The 15,671-nt window shown below is 46.8% G+C and overlaps 1 protein-coding gene across 3 annotated transcripts in view; it reads right to left on the minus strand.

Moving 5' to 3' along the window:
• Window positions 1-3,215: 3,215 nt before the first annotated feature.
• Window positions 3,216-15,671, minus strand: part of P2RY6 (pyrimidinergic receptor P2Y6) — a 52,837-nt gene continuing 40,381 nt past the window's right edge. For 2 of the 3 annotated variants that reach the window (XM_083170382.1, XM_083170384.1), the window contains exons 2-3: window positions 7,385-7,478; window positions 3,216-4,393 (exon numbers count right to left, since the gene is read on the minus strand). In XM_083170382.1, coding sequence (XP_083026508.1) covers window positions 3,369-4,349 — 981 coding nt within the window. In that variant the 5' untranslated portion in view covers window positions 4,350-4,393; window positions 7,385-7,478 and the 3' untranslated portion in view covers window positions 3,216-3,368. Of the gene's footprint in view, window positions 4,394-7,384; window positions 7,479-13,059; window positions 13,584-15,671 lie in introns of those variants that run through there. The other variant, XM_083170383.1, reaches the window with a different exon arrangement.

Raw genomic sequence — 15,671 nt, forward strand, 5'->3', positions numbered from 1 at the left:
TCTGGCTGCGTTGCCAATGACCTGCAGGGTGGAGTGGTCAAAGGTGATGTCATTGGAGGATATTGGTAACAATATCGTTCAGTGTGTATGTGCTATATCGTTCACAAAAAATCGTAACTGTACCGCACAAATCGGGACAGATGGTACACATCCATTTATGTGACAGATATGAACAACCTGAGATGTTACCACTGAATCGTCATTCTCCTTTATTCATAAAATCAGCAGATTATAATCGATGCCACAATACATGTATCTAAGAACATAGCGTCCAGATCGGATCATTCACATTACAAAAGGATGACGTGGAAGTGGTTATAACACTGACAATTAGTGATCTTCCTTAGAATGGTTCTTAAATCACATTAATTATAAGTAATCATTGAAATATTCACATAATGTAATATCAATAATTCAGTTCTTCATATATACGTGACCGTAGTGGTTACATAATATGGGATAGTGCGCCCCCTAGTGTACGTATTGGTAAATGACAGGTCACTGAGTTCTGTGAATGAATATATAGAGGACGAGTGAGCCGGCGAGGGGGTTAAACGGCAAGGATCAACGAAAACAAGCGATCCTCACTGTTTGACCCCCACACCGGCCTCTCACCCTATTCTACGTTCCAGGAGAATACTCGCTGTTAGGCTCGGGGCTAAGGCAGGGAGCCTGCTGCATTTAGCCGCGAGTCTCGCTGTTTTTGCGGCCGCATACGCCATTTCCCAATCGCTACAAAAACCTCTCGTATGAAAATAAGGTCGCGGCTAATTAGCATAAGCCGCGCCCTCATTTGCATACGCAACGCCCCCTTTTCGGGCGCTCGCGCGGCTTCGCCGCGCGAGTGTCCCTATTTCCTCCGGCCAGAAGTTGGGAGGTATGCAATTCTGAGTTTGGTGACAATCAGAAGAAGTAAGTGACTATCTGGAACAAACCATGCGGCAGTGAAGGGGTGCTGGTGCATCGCACAGAATGTTCCACTTGGCCCCTCTAGTCTCACACGGAATCGGTACATCTGTCAGAATGAACTTAGGTCTACAGTCATTAGGTCGACCCCACTAGGTCGACTGGCAGGAAGGTCGACCTGACTTAAGGTCGACATGGGCCAAGGTCGACATGACTTAAGGTCGAATTTGCATAAAGGTCGACATGAGGAAGGTCGACTGGTCATAAGGTCGACATGGGTTTTTCACTGTTTTTTTATCCGAATGTCGACACAGTCGACATGGACACAGTTGGCAATGAGAATCGGACCCTCGCATCGCTCGCTTTGCTCGCAATGCTTCGGGCACGGTGCCTCGCTTATTTTATTCTCCCACCACGCCCTAGTGGATGGTAGGGCATGAAATGCCGCCTGTCGGCACATGTCGGCTCAAAAAACAGTGAAAAACCCATGTCGACCTTATGACCAGTCGACCTTCCTCATGTCGACCTTTATGCAAATTCGACCTTAAGTCATGTCGACCTTGGCCCATGTCGACCTTAAGTCAGGTCGACCTTCCTGCCAGTCGACCTAGTGGGGTCGACCTAATGACTGTAGACCTAAGTTCATTCTAATAGATGACCGCTTCCCTCTCACACACACACTCTTACACACTAGGGTTAATTTGTGTCAGGAGACAATTAACCTACTAGTATATTTTTAAAGTGTAGTAATAAACAAGAGAGCCCAGAGGAAACCCACGCTGGATGGGACACATACAAACTCCACACAGTTAGAGCCATGGTGTGACTCAAACCAGCCCATATTGGCCATTTACAAACCACCAAACCTGTCCCACGGTCCCACTGGAAGGCCAAAGTGTCCCGCGGTGGGGTTGGACGTTTCATTTCACCTCTGCTTAGAAGAGCAGCTGTGAATAGATGCTGTGGGCATGTGAATGGCATTGCTTCACAGGAGAGAAGGACGGGGGGCATTACCAGCACCTCCCAGAGCACTAGGCACACCCCCCAGGTGGACAGAAAATGTGGGGTGTGGTTTGCACCCCTCAGCTGCGAGCTCCTGTGTTTGGCTAGAGGTCCCGGTCTGCAAAAAGTTGGGAGATGCAGATATTGTTCTTGCATGCAGGGTAAGTAATGGCTGCTTATACACAAGGCCCACAAATGTTGGGCATATTTATTTTTACACCTCAAAAAGCAGAGCAAAATCTACCAACAGTTCATGCTTTCCAGAGCATCTAATAGGTGTACAGGTGCAGTCATTACTAACGGTCACATTATACAGACCACCTAGCTGGTGCACAGGTGTAGTTATTACTAACTGTCCCATTTCCCAGACCACCTAGCAGGTGCACAGGTGCAGTTATTACTAACTGTCACATTTCCCAGACCACCTAGCAGGTGCACAGGTGCAGTCATTACAAACTGCCCCATTTCCCAGACCACCTAGCTGGTGCACAGGTGCAGTTATTACTAACTGTCCCATTTTCCAGACCGCCCCTAGCAGGTGCACAGGTGCAGTCATTACTAACTGTCACATTTCCCAGACCACCTAGCAGGTGCACAGGTGCATTCATTCCTAACCGACACATTCTACAGATCCACAAGTGCCCACCACTTCCTATTAAGGATGACCTTCAGTAAACTAACCATCGATGGTCAGCATCCATGACACCAATGGTGGTTAACCTCAATGGTATGAACCCACTGACGTGGAACCACCAATGGTTTTGCCCACTGATGGTCATCCCTGATTTATTCATTACCAGGCAGTGGTAATTAATAGAGGGGTAGTCAGAGGAGTAGGGGCGGTGCTTCACAGGTGGGGCGGAGCTACAGATGGAGCCCCTCTCAACTATCTTCCTTAGGTCTTGGCTCACCATGGCTAGCCATGGCTATCCTATTGTTCTCAGCAGCAATACAATACATAGAACAATACAGCAGGGGATTAGCAGAGTAATCCTATTACTCACTTAATCCTATTAAAGGGCTAGACGAGGAGGGCTCTATCTGTAGGCTCTGTGTCCCAGTGCCAGGGAGAATAGGAAAAAAACATTGTGTATCCATAGTGGAGAACTTTTAGATCTCTGTCATCGATGGCAAAACCATCTAACATCTGTGTTGAACCATCAGTAGTAGTTAACATCGATGGTCACTGTCCATCCCTACACACATTAGAGAATTTGATTATATACAGTATATACAGGTTACATAGTCCCATGAGGGCTAATGGTCTTCATATTCTTAGTAATATTCTTTGTTAATTGTCCTTCATGTTCAGAGATGAAGCAAACATTGTTTTATTCTTTTGCCCCCCTCAGTGGTATATATAGACAGTAAGGGGTATATACAGACACTGAATGAGCTTGCTCATTCCGACGTAGGACCTTTTTGGAAATCATGGTCTCCGAGTTCCCCAGACTTGATCATCATAATTGAGTCTTAGAAGTGCTGTCAACCTTCCATTTGCCGGTAACCCTCAACAGCAGTGATTTGGTGCCTTGCCGAAACTTCTGCTGGGTGAAATAAAACAAGATGGGGTCCAAGACGCTGTTCATACTGGCGAAGGGCCTGGTGCATTTATACACAATGGCAAAAGTCTGCAGCTCTAGGCAGGGAACCCCGGTGCGGGAACGTATGACCAAATAGATGGTTTTAGTGAGATGGAACGGGAAGAAGCTAATGGCAAAGACTATGACCACAATGATGATCATGCGGATGGCTTTGTCCTTCCTCCGACGCACCACCGCATCAGAGAGATCATCCTTCTGGCAGAGAATCTTGGTCATGGCACAATAACAGCCTAAAATGGAGACGAAGGGGATCAAGAAACCGGTTATAGTCAACGCTATGCCGTATGGAAAATAGCTCGAAGAGAGGGCGGGAGGGCTCAGGTCATAACAGACTGTCCGGTTCCTCTGAGTCCCCGTAGACGCGAACAGGAAGGTGGGTATACACTGGACGATGACGATGAACCAAACCACCCCACAGACCACCCACGTAAACTTCTTGCCTCTCTTCTTGTGCCAGACGGACAAGGGGTGGCAGATGCCCATGTATCTCTGGAAGCTCATGCAGGTGAGGAACATGATGCTGCCGTGCAGGTTTGTGTAGAACTGGAACCGGACGAACCGGCAGGTGAAGTCCCCAAACGGCCAGTAGTCGTGCTGGACATAGTTATAAATGAGAAGCGGGAGGGAACACACGTAGAAGAAGTCGGCCATGGCCAGGTTTAGCATGTAGATGGCGGTGCGGGTCAGTGCTTTCTTCGACAGCCATATTTGAAGGATGACATATAGGTTGAGTGGAAGACCGAAGACTAAGACCACAGAGTAGACCACGGGAAGGAGGATTTGCTTAAACTCCTCATGAAAAGTGCAGTTCGTCGCCACAGACGTGCCGTTGTCCATGTTTCCGGGGAAGGTGGAGGGGATCACATCGTTACCTCAGGAACCTGAAAGAAAAATACAAGGAATGTTGAAAGGAGAGATTGCAAAATACACCATATACTATCAGTATTATATATATTTATTTATATTAAGTGGCCATAAGAAACATTATTTGAAAATGCATATAGCAATAGGGATCATTGTGGTGGGCAAGTCTGCCACAATCCCCTCAGCCTCCTGCAATCCCCCCTCCGCATCATCATGGCCCCGCACCCCGCTGTGCAATGCCCATAATACCAGCATGGCCACGCCCCCATTCAAGGCTCGGTTGCTTAGCTCCACCTCTGGCCCTGCCCCTTTTGTGTCACGCCTGCCCCCTCTTGCTTCCTCTAGCTCTGGGAGAGGGTAGTCTAAAAGTAGGCAACCTTGGACCATTTTGTTGTCCCAGAGTCTACCTCGCATTTGTAGGTCTCTGGGAAAATGCGCAGCCACCATTTACCCAGTCTTTTTTTTATTTTTTATACTGTGTATGCCACAGCAACATTTTCCTAGTGATTTCTGCAGCGGTGCGCTGAGTCCTGCGTGCACTGTACACACTACAAATATGCCAGCAATAACAGCGTCTTTGGGATATGGTCGGTTGGTCAACCTAAAGATGGCCGACAGTCATTAGGTAGACACCACAAGGTCGACATCATGCAAGGTTGACAGGGGTCTAGGTCGATATGGCACAAGGCTGACAGGTCGTTAGATCGACACAAGCATTAGGTCGACATGGTCTAGATCAGGCATGTCCAACGTTGGCCCTCCAGATGTTGTGAAACTACACATCCCAGCATGCTTTGCCACAGTTTTGCTATTAGAGAATGCTAAAACTATTGCAAAGCATGCTGGGATGTGTAGTTTCAAAACATCTGGAGGGCCAACGTTGGACATGCCTGGTCTAGATTGACAGTCAAAAGGTTGACATGGAGTTTTTCACTGTTTTTTTGAGCCGACATGCGCTTAAGGGGCGTTATTTCATGCCCTACCATCCTCTAGGGCGTGGTGGGAGAATAAAATAGTGTGCCGAACGCAGTGAGCCATGTGAGGGGACGCAGTGCAATTAAAACTGTGTCCATGTCAACTGTGTCGACATTCAGGCAAAAAACAAAACCAGTGAAAACCCCCACGTCGACCTTTTGACTGTCGACCTAGACCATGTCGACCTAACGAACTGTCGACCTAGACCCCTGTAGACCTTTTAGTATGTCAACCTAGTGGTGTTGACCCTATTTAGGTTGACCATACAATCCATTCCCGCATCCTCAGGTAACCAGGGAAATTGCTACTCTTTCAGGCAGTCTCCCTGGCTTCCACGTGTATTTGTGCACCACGTAGTACTGCCACTAGAGGCCACTTGATGGATCAAATTACTCCCTTGTGGGCTAAAAGATGTCATAACAGAAAGCGAGAGCAGTTTTTGTTGGGACACTGATCTGTTTCAAACTTGCTGGATATGGAGAGAGGAAGCTGTGAAGAGTTAGTGGGCTAAAAACTGTCACAGCTCAAAGTGAAAGTAAAAACCGTCACAGCTCAAAGTGAAACTAAATTGCAGAAACGGTCATTGTGACGGGCTTTAACTAGTTAACACGTAATAATGAAAAGACTTGTAGCAGTATACATTTCTCAGCTTGTGATGTACTGGCTGGCCACTAGATGGTGCTGCTGTCATACATTTCACATTTCCAAACTCATTTCTCTAAGGAGGTTATTCCAGACGCCTCGCTCCCCCGCGTGTTCGCACGGGGCGGCGAGTGGCCAACTTGCAGAACTTTTTTTTAAATCACTAGTGTTTCAAACCCCCCCCCCCCACAAAAAAAAAAGTTTTTTGCAACGGAATAAAAAAAAAGTCAAACTTAATTTATGCAAATAGAATGTTGGGCCAAGTGTGCAGCACCCCAGCTGTAAAATAAAATTACCCAGCGTCCTCACTGCCTGTTAGGAGTCTCCTGTAAGCCGCTGTTCGGTGGTACTCTGCGCAGTGCATTTTAGGGTCCACATAGTAATTAGGTCATATTTAGCACAATAGGAGAAAGGGGCCCAAATTCGCATTTTGGGCCCATTGGTATCTCATTCTGTCGCTCGAGCCCAGTGTGTAACCTTGGCAAGGACGGGGTTACTGAGGCCGCAGTCTCCTTATTACCTAGAGGTTTGGCCACAGAGGTTTGTATGCAAATCCTAATGTTGAGGGCCTGAGCTTGTCCAGAAGGGTTGGGATCATTTGGTCTACAGCATAATGGTCAACAGTCATTAGGTCGACATGGGAAAAGGTCGACATGGTTCTAGGGCGAAAGGTCATTAGTTCGAAAGGTCATTCGTTTGGCAATGTCTAGGTCGACAGTGAAAAGGTCGACATGGGGTTTTTCACCGTTTTTTTTACCTGAATGTCAACACAGTCGACATGGACACAGTTTAAAGTGCACCGCATCCGCTCGCTATGCGTCGGGCACGGTGCCTCGCTGCGCTCGGAACACTATTTTATTCTCCCCCCACGCCCTAGTGGACGGTAGGGCATGAAATATCGCCTGTCGGCACATGTCGGCCCAAAAAACAGTGAAAAACCTAATTTCGACCGAGACACTGTCGAACTAATGACCTGTCGACCTAGATTCATGTCGACCTTTTCCTATGTCGACCTAGACCCATGTCGACCATTTCCCATGTCGACCTAATGGTGTCGACCTAATGACTGTCTACCATAATGCTGTAGACCAAATGACCGCATCCCGTCCAGAACAGGTCCCATGACATCACTTGCAGCTCTCCCTTAGCTGCAGCTTGGCGGACATGCAGCAGTGTTTGGGGGCCGACTGCGTCTACTTGAGTACACAGGGTCGCGTCGCCCCATTTTGTGGATGCGCCGAGGTCTGTTGGCCTGATACCACCTAATGCAATATAATACAGCTGCCGTAACTACGGAACAGCCCACTGTGACCTACTAGAGCCCTCTGTGAGCCGTCGGCAGGGATGTCGGTCATGCAACGTCGTGAAATTTGAGGGAAAAAGACAAATACCTGATAATTGCTGTCTCCCCGGTGGGCGCAGGACCCTCCTCAGATCCACTTGTACAGCGGGGTCCTTACCGGCCGCAGATCAGATCCTTCCACTCTGAGGAAGAAAGAGGAAACGAGAGGATGAGAGAACCGGCGCGTGAGATTTCTACCAACTTCCCTCTTTTCTCATTTTCATGTTAAAATGATGAAACAACAAATCCCCTATTTATAGATAGAATTCTGCAGTATTAGCGTATAATGTCACACTCACAACATTGTAATTGGCCAAACGTCAATCTACACACACACACACGCACACGTACACACACGCACACGTACACACACGTACACACACGCACACGTACACGTACACACACGCGCGCGTGCTTTTGTATCGCAAGGGACGGATCTTAACGGAAGAAATGTCCCTTGTGATTCTGTTTTGCATCCCATGGGCCTAATTCAGACTTGACCGCGGGTCAAATTTGTTCGCAAAATGGGAAAAACCATGTGCACTGCAGGTGGGGCAGATGCAACATGTGCAGAGAGAGTTAGATTTGGGTGGGGGTGTGTTCAAACGAAATCTACTGTAAATTGCAGTGTAAGAATAAAGCTGCCAGTATTTACCCTGCACAGAAACAAAATAACACCCAAATCTAACTCTCTCTGCACCAGTTACATCTACCCCCCTGCACCGCAGCATGGTTTTGCCTGTTTTGAGTACAAATTTGTCCTGCGGTCAGCTCTGAATTAGGGCCAATGCAGAATGTTGCGCCAGAAGATAAGGAGAATCGCCGTAGGGCTGACTCACATAGAGCGCGCAGGAATGGCGCGGGAACATAGTGTAAACAGTAAAACATTCACTACGGGGCTCAGATTACAGTCACTGCTGTCTCTTTAATGCACGTTTGAGGCCTTAACAAGTGGATAACAAGTACATGAAACTCGGAACAAATAAGAGAGAAGAGTAGGATTACGTATTCGTCATTTACCAACACACCGTGCCCCTTCCACCACACCCCTTACTCATGCAGCAATGATACAGAGGCAGTTTCATCTGTTCCCTAGTGCATCTTTGTGAATCCTCTCTTACTGGGGGCATGTACCAAGCCTCAGAGAGAAATAGAGGGTCTGCTAATCAACTGATAACTGCCATGTTACAGGCTGTGTTTGAAAATGACAGTTAGAAGCCGTCTGGTTGGTACTTCATCTCTTTGTCAGGGGTTATTATGGGGAACTGCACTAATTATTGGGGATAAGTATCACACTAATTAGGTAGAATAGGGGATAAAACTGATTTTAATTTAGAGGAATATTATTTGTATTTTACATCACACTAACCTCTACCCTAGGGTCCTAGGCTGTGGGAGTGATGTTCAGTGATGCACCCCCGAGTAGGGCCACGTAATATTTAGCAAAAAAAAGAAAAAAGAAACTCGGGTGGGGTGCACTCTAAATCCCCTAACTAAGGTTGTTCTGTTAAGTTAAATTTGTCATTTTTATATTTTTCTCTGCTGTGCACTTATTTTTTAATTATAATTAATTTTGGTATTTTTTGTGTATTTAAAAAATAAATATATTTTATATAAAATGATTACTGTATAACCGGACCCCACGATGATGCAGGTGGTCAGACTCTATTAAGGGTCCCGCTGACATCTAGTAGGGAGGTGGTCCGTTTTTATCCATTCCACCTTTCTTTGCCTTTATCTGTGGTTGCCCTCTATATATGGGGGATTGATTGAACGTCACCCTGCATTTGTAATGTCATTGGATTCGGCTACATAGTGGTGTGCATCTATAAAAAGAGTGCACATCCAATATCCCACTGAGACTCTGTATGCAAGTTGGGGATAAACACCCATTGATTTTTTTGAATGCAGCTTGGTTCTAGCAATGGTGTGGTGTGTATGCAGGCGTACCAACTAATGTGTTGCATGCTGGAAAAACTCCCAACAATTTACCTGTGTACACACAATATAACTATGGAGTGGGTGTGAATTCTGATTTGGTAAGAGAGAGGTGTGTGTGCTGAATTAATTAACCAAAACTGGCATCAGTAGGGTGTTAACCCCTAGTGGATACTGTGATAATGAAGTTTTCTGTGAGGATACTTTGTTATTACTGGCACAGGGAGTCAGCATAGCCACGAATGTTTCAATATGTGCAGAGGAAACACACTGTTGCAATAAGTAAATAAATGGTTACACATACTTCTTATGCTGTGTACACACGGGGGAGATATATTGCTCAGCCATATATGGCTGAGCAATATATGGCTGAGCCATATATTGCTCAGTTTCTACTTTACATCAGCGACCAGAGATGGTCGCTGATGAAAAAGAAACTGCCGCGGGGAGCCCAGCAGTGGTAATCAGCTGGTCGCAGGAGCATGTTCCTGCGACCAGCGATCACCACAGGGGCAAAAACGGGAGCGCGCACCTGGCGATATATCGCCGGTGCACACTCCCATTGCGGGCAATATGGTCGCTCAGCGACCATATTTCCCCCGATTTTGCACAAAATCGCCCCTGTGTGTACGCACCTTTAGGAACACCACTTGCTTGCTCAGAGAACGGAACGTTGTAGCCCAGTCTATATGGTAAACAACCACTGACCTAAATGGTATAATGATTGATGGGACAACCACTGTAGAATTGTATATATGTAAATTACCTGTATATACTTTATTTATTATTTTCTGAATGAATTTTTTGACCTATGATTAGAACCTTACCATCACTCAATTGAGTGAAACACCCATAAAACCTATGGTGCATTATGGATAGGGTGATATGATGGTCATATTTCATCTTGCATTCTGGCCATTTTCTCTTATTGCCATTGATAATTCAATTTCGCTGTGACAGGTGGATATACACTAAATATAATACCAGTATCTAAAATTTAATAAAATGTAATAATCTTTATATTGTCGCTGGGTTTTGATGATCTTTTTACACAGCAAGAGTAGCGTGGAAGGATCACTATACAGTAATAATTTTATATAAAATATATATATTTTTTTTTTTAAATACAAAAAAAATACCAAAATTAAATATAATTAAAAAATAAGTGCACAGCAGAGAAAAATATAAAAATGACAAATTTAACTTAACAGAACAACCTTAGTTAGGGGATTTAGAGTGCACCCCACCCGAGTTTCTTTTTTTTACTAAATGGTACTTCATCTCTGTCCAATTATAACTCTCTTACCACGGTTTGGTGGTACAAGCGCCTGTCACAGTTTCTGAAATACCACATACGACCAGCGGAGGGCAGCACAGTCTTATTTGTCAATAACTGGACCTTACATACGACAGAGACTTGTGCAGAGAAAAACTCCCGAGCTCTCTATTACTTGACCACTGGTGCATTTAGAATGGGTGCAGTGTGTGCCGTGCACTCAGGCCCCATGGGACCAGGGGGGAAGGAGGCCCACACCGCACACCCAGCACCCATTTTTTTCCCACGTCAGCAGCAGCTGTGTTGCACAAATCACCCAGAATATGTTGACGCGTACAATTTAGCTGTTTTGCGCAAGCCCAGTAAGAACATCACTGCCATTTTCCCGAAGACCTGCACATATGCAGTAGACTGTGGGACTAGTGCTCGGAGTGCTGCCTGAGAGAAGGGAGGGGGCCTAGACGAAGGCTGCGCACAAGCCTCTCTAGAAGCGCCTCTGCCCTAGATTGTCCTCTCCAGGACAGACATGACTGCCAAGGTGCCAGATCTCCGCTCTTCCGCAGATGCTGCTGCAATCTGAAATTACATTTAAGCAGAAATCCCAACTTTTGATTTCCCACAAGTGGGACCTGCAGTGCCAAAAAGGAGGCAGGTCTACCAGGTGAATGGGCTACGCCTCAGAGGGGCATGGCCTAGCATTGAGAGCCCTGGTTTTCATCACTTCGGGGAGCGCTGGGCACGTGCCCAAACAGCTAGTCAGCCCCAAGCTCCCTCCCTGCACTGAAGAGATGCTGTGTGCATGTGCTCGGCATTACTTCAGCGATCAGAGAAGCGGAAATCTGACTCCGCCCAACTGCCCCCTCTACCAATGGGACACTGCCACCCAGGGCCGTTTCTAGACAGTTTAGCTCCCAGGGCAAAGAAATAAAAATGCGCCCCCCCCCTCCCCCCCCCAAATATATAACATGGTACAGAAGAAATTGCGCGCGCCAAAGGCGCGCGCGCCAAAATAGGGTGTGTGGTTTATTTGTCGAAAGGGGCGTGGCTTAATATAAGGGGTTTGGTCTAGCAGGACAACAATTACCTTACATCTCACTTTTGCGACCTGCATGACCAGACATTGGTTACCGCAGGAATTGTCATTGTCCTCCCGCACTTAAGTTGGCCAGCTGAAGGCCACACAGTGACCTAGTACACCTCACAGATCAAGGCCAATGACAGCCTACTTAAATCATTATACACTATTTATCCGTGATTCCAATAACACATTACGTAGCACTGTGATGACAATTACACATTATGTCGCACACCGTGATGACAATTACACATTATGTCGCACATCATGATGCCCATTAGACCCCACACTGTGATGCCCATTACACTCCACACTGTGATGGCAATTACGCAATACTCCCCACACCGTAACGCCTATTACACATTCGGTACTTGTGTAATATCTGGGCGCCCGATTTTTTCATTGTATTGCATCGCATCGCATCGCATGCAATATAGTGGCATACAATTCATGCGATGCGATTTTTCATTGTAAAGACCCGATTTTTAATTGTATAGTCACCCATGGGTGATTTCATACCCCCACTATCCAACTATGCATGGAGTTGATCTTATATAGTGTGGCGAGCGCAGCAAACCACCGAGCCGGAAGCGTGGCGAGTGCAGCGAGCCCCGCGAGGGGACGCAAAATACATGTAAAGTAATCTGCGTCCGCTCGCCACACTACAGTATATAAAATCAACTCCATGCTTAGTTGGATAGTGGGGGTATGAAATCACCCATGGGTGGCTATACAATAAAAATTGGGTCTTTACAATGAAAAATCGCATCGCATGCGATGAAGAAAATTGGCCGCCCAGATAATACATAAGTACCACACATTCTGCCCCACGCACCGCTGCCGCCGTTTACTAATATGCCCCCACAGTGCCAGATATGCCCCCACAGTGCCATATATATATGCCCCCACAGTGGCAGATACGCACCCACATTGCCACACATATGCCCACACAGTGACAGCTATGCACCCACAGTGCCACACATATGCCCCCACAGTGCCAAATATGCCCCCACAGAGCCACAGATACGCCCCCCACAGTGCCATACATATATGCCCCCACAGTGCCATACATATATGCCCCCACAGTGCCATACATATATGCCCCCACAGTACCACACATATATGCCCCCACAGTGACAAATATTCCCCCAGTGCCACAGATATGCCCCCACAGTGCCAAACATATATGACCCCACAGTGGCAGATTTGCCCTCACAGTGCCACACATATGCCCCCACAGTGACAGCTATGCCCCCACAGTGCCAAATATGCCCCCACAGTGCCATACATATATGCACCCACAGTGCCAAATTTGCCCCCACAGTGCCACAGATATGCCCCCACAATGCCATACATATATGCCCCCACAGTGGCATGCCCCCACAGTGGCAGATATGCCCCCACAGTGCCACACATATATGCCCCCACAACTCACTGTCTGTGTCTTGGCTGCTGCTGTGCTGCTGCTGCGTTGTTGCTGCTGCTGCTGCTTTCCTGGGGACTCGGAGGGGAGGGGAGCGGAGCGCACATGATCATGCACCTCGCCTTCACAGTGTTTGCCTGAGCCGTCAGCCATTCATAGCTCGCGGGCTGGCTCCTAATTGGCTGCCGCCCGCGAGCTCTGATTGGCTGACAGCCAAGTGAGCGAGGGGAAGGAGAGACGCGATGCGCTCCCCTCCCCTCCCCTGGGAAATTAAAAAGCTGTGGCGCCGCGGACGGGGAGAGGGGGCAAAGGCGGCGCTGGGGGGAACTGCCAGGCGCCCCGGCTGTTTAACAGAGGCTGACAAGCCGTGCGGCGCCCCGGGCTGCTGCACGGCTTGTCCGCCTCTAAAAACGGCCCTGCTGCCACCCGCAGGAGGGACAGCGGGACAGTCTCCTATTAGTGGGACTGTCTCGCTGTAATCAGGACAGTTAGGAGGTATGTTTAAGTATTTGTAGCTAGATCCGTGCGTCTTGTGCACATGTGCAACATCATGTCAGAGTCATGTGGCCTAAGCCTTCCGCTGCTGGAGAGGGATCCGGATATCCCTCTCTAGTGGGCTGATGGAGGACCCATTGGGAACGGTTTATGCATGTTTGAAAGCCGCGCAGTAGCAACAAAGGTGCCCATAGGCCAAGGTAAAGTGATCATGGATGCAGGGGTCTATGTACTGAATAGAGATAAAGTACCAGACAATCAGCTCTTAACTCCTGTGAAAAAGAAGCTGGAGTTGGTTGACTGGTACTTTATCTCTCTCCCAGGGCTTAGTACATAGACCCCTCAATCACTTCTTCCCGGTCGCCGGCCTTGGCTCTTATTGATGTATTCCTGCGAAATAAGAATTCTACTTGCGACGCTATGCAGCGAAATAGATCAGAATATTTGGGGGGCAGAGCACATTTTGCACTAAATATCCCCCAATAACCACAGACTTTATTAAAAGAAAATGACTAAATATATTTCTCCTAGAAAAGGAGCCTCGTGTCTGACAGGAAGCCCCCTACCCAGTGATTTATTACCAAACCCCCTTCCTCACACCGTGCCGGCAGCCAGAGGGGACAGACTGAGCACATGTAATACGCTGATCTCAGCGCTTCTGCCGCGTTTCCTGAGAAGTGACAGAGCTCGGGGTTATGTGAGGTGACACTGGGGTGCAGGATACACATTGCACTGGTAGGGTCTGTATTCCTGTAGCTTCTAACCCCCTCCTCTTGGGCCATGCAGTAAAAAACCTAACATCTAATCTATAAAAGTGAAAATTTGTCCTCCTGACTTTCTTTACAAATCCAGTTTACAAGAGAAGATCGTGAAATTTTACATACGAGCGGATTAAACCACGGCCGAGGCAACTAAAAAAAAAAGTGAAATCAAAATCAATTACTGTTAATTTTTAATTGATAAAAAAAAAACACAATTGGTGCTGTACACTCGGCATATGCGGAGGGCCTCAGAGCAAGCTCTTTGTGTTGTCGTGTATTGTCACAATCTCAATGTGTATTATGGAAGAGAGCTTTAGCAGGCTTTTCCCAGCATTCTCAGCTCCCTGACTATACCAAATTATGCTTCGCCATCGGAGATTGTGTGTAAACAAACTTCATTTGTAACCAATATTCTTCAGAAAGGATTTTCACAATGTTGTATTGTTTTCAAACCGAAGCGAAGATAGCAAAATTTTACATCCGAGCGTGCTTTTGTTTTTGTTTTGAATTTACAAATGTGTGTAGCAGTTGTGCAGTTTTAGATTTTGTTCCACATTGTCTTCCTTAATATGTTATTGTTCTTTTCTGGTACGTATGAAGTTGAAATCATAAAATTACACCAAAGAAAAGAGGGTACCCGGACAGATCCTAGACTGACTCATGATAGACAGTCATATGGACACACAATAGGTCGACATGAAAAACGTTGACATGCATTTGTTTTTATAAAAATGGTATTTCATGCCCTACCATTCACCAGGGCGTGGAAGGAGAAAAAAATAGTGTGCCGCTTGTAGCGAGGCACCGAGCCCGAAGCATGGCGAGCGCAGTGAGCCATGCGAGGGGACGTGTTACACTTAGACAGTGTCAACACAGACAACCTAAAATCGCACGTCGACCTTTTTCCGTGTCAAGCTTTTGACCCTGTCGATCATTAGTGGCCGATGATATCACTGTCTATAATGAGTCAGTCTGTGATGCATACCATAACCAGAAAAGAGCTAGATACGTAGGAAATAAAAATAATTCCACAAGGAATAAAATGTTTGCGGCAAATAAACAATCTTCTCGGACAGTGGAATCTCAAGAACAGAGATAGAGAAGACTGGAACGTGATAGCGCAGCTCAGGCTGTCGCCAAAGCTTCTGGATCTATACTGTGTGTTTAAGATTTAAATTGTCACTAACACAGCAAATACAATTATTACACTACTGGGAAGACTTTGAGAACTGCATATGCCACTAAGTATTTAATAGGGGGCTTATGCCAACATAGGTACCCAGCTCCGCCACCAGCCTACATTCACGCGCTCCTTGTGGCCAGTTTACAATGGAGTCCGTTCAGTTACTTCTGACACCATTTTCCTAA

This window comes from Crinia signifera, chromosome 2 (assembly GCF_055691185.1).
Source record: "Crinia signifera chromosome 2, ASM5569118v1, whole genome shotgun sequence".
Classification (NCBI taxonomy): Eukaryota; Metazoa; Chordata; class Amphibia; order Anura; family Myobatrachidae; genus Crinia; species Crinia signifera.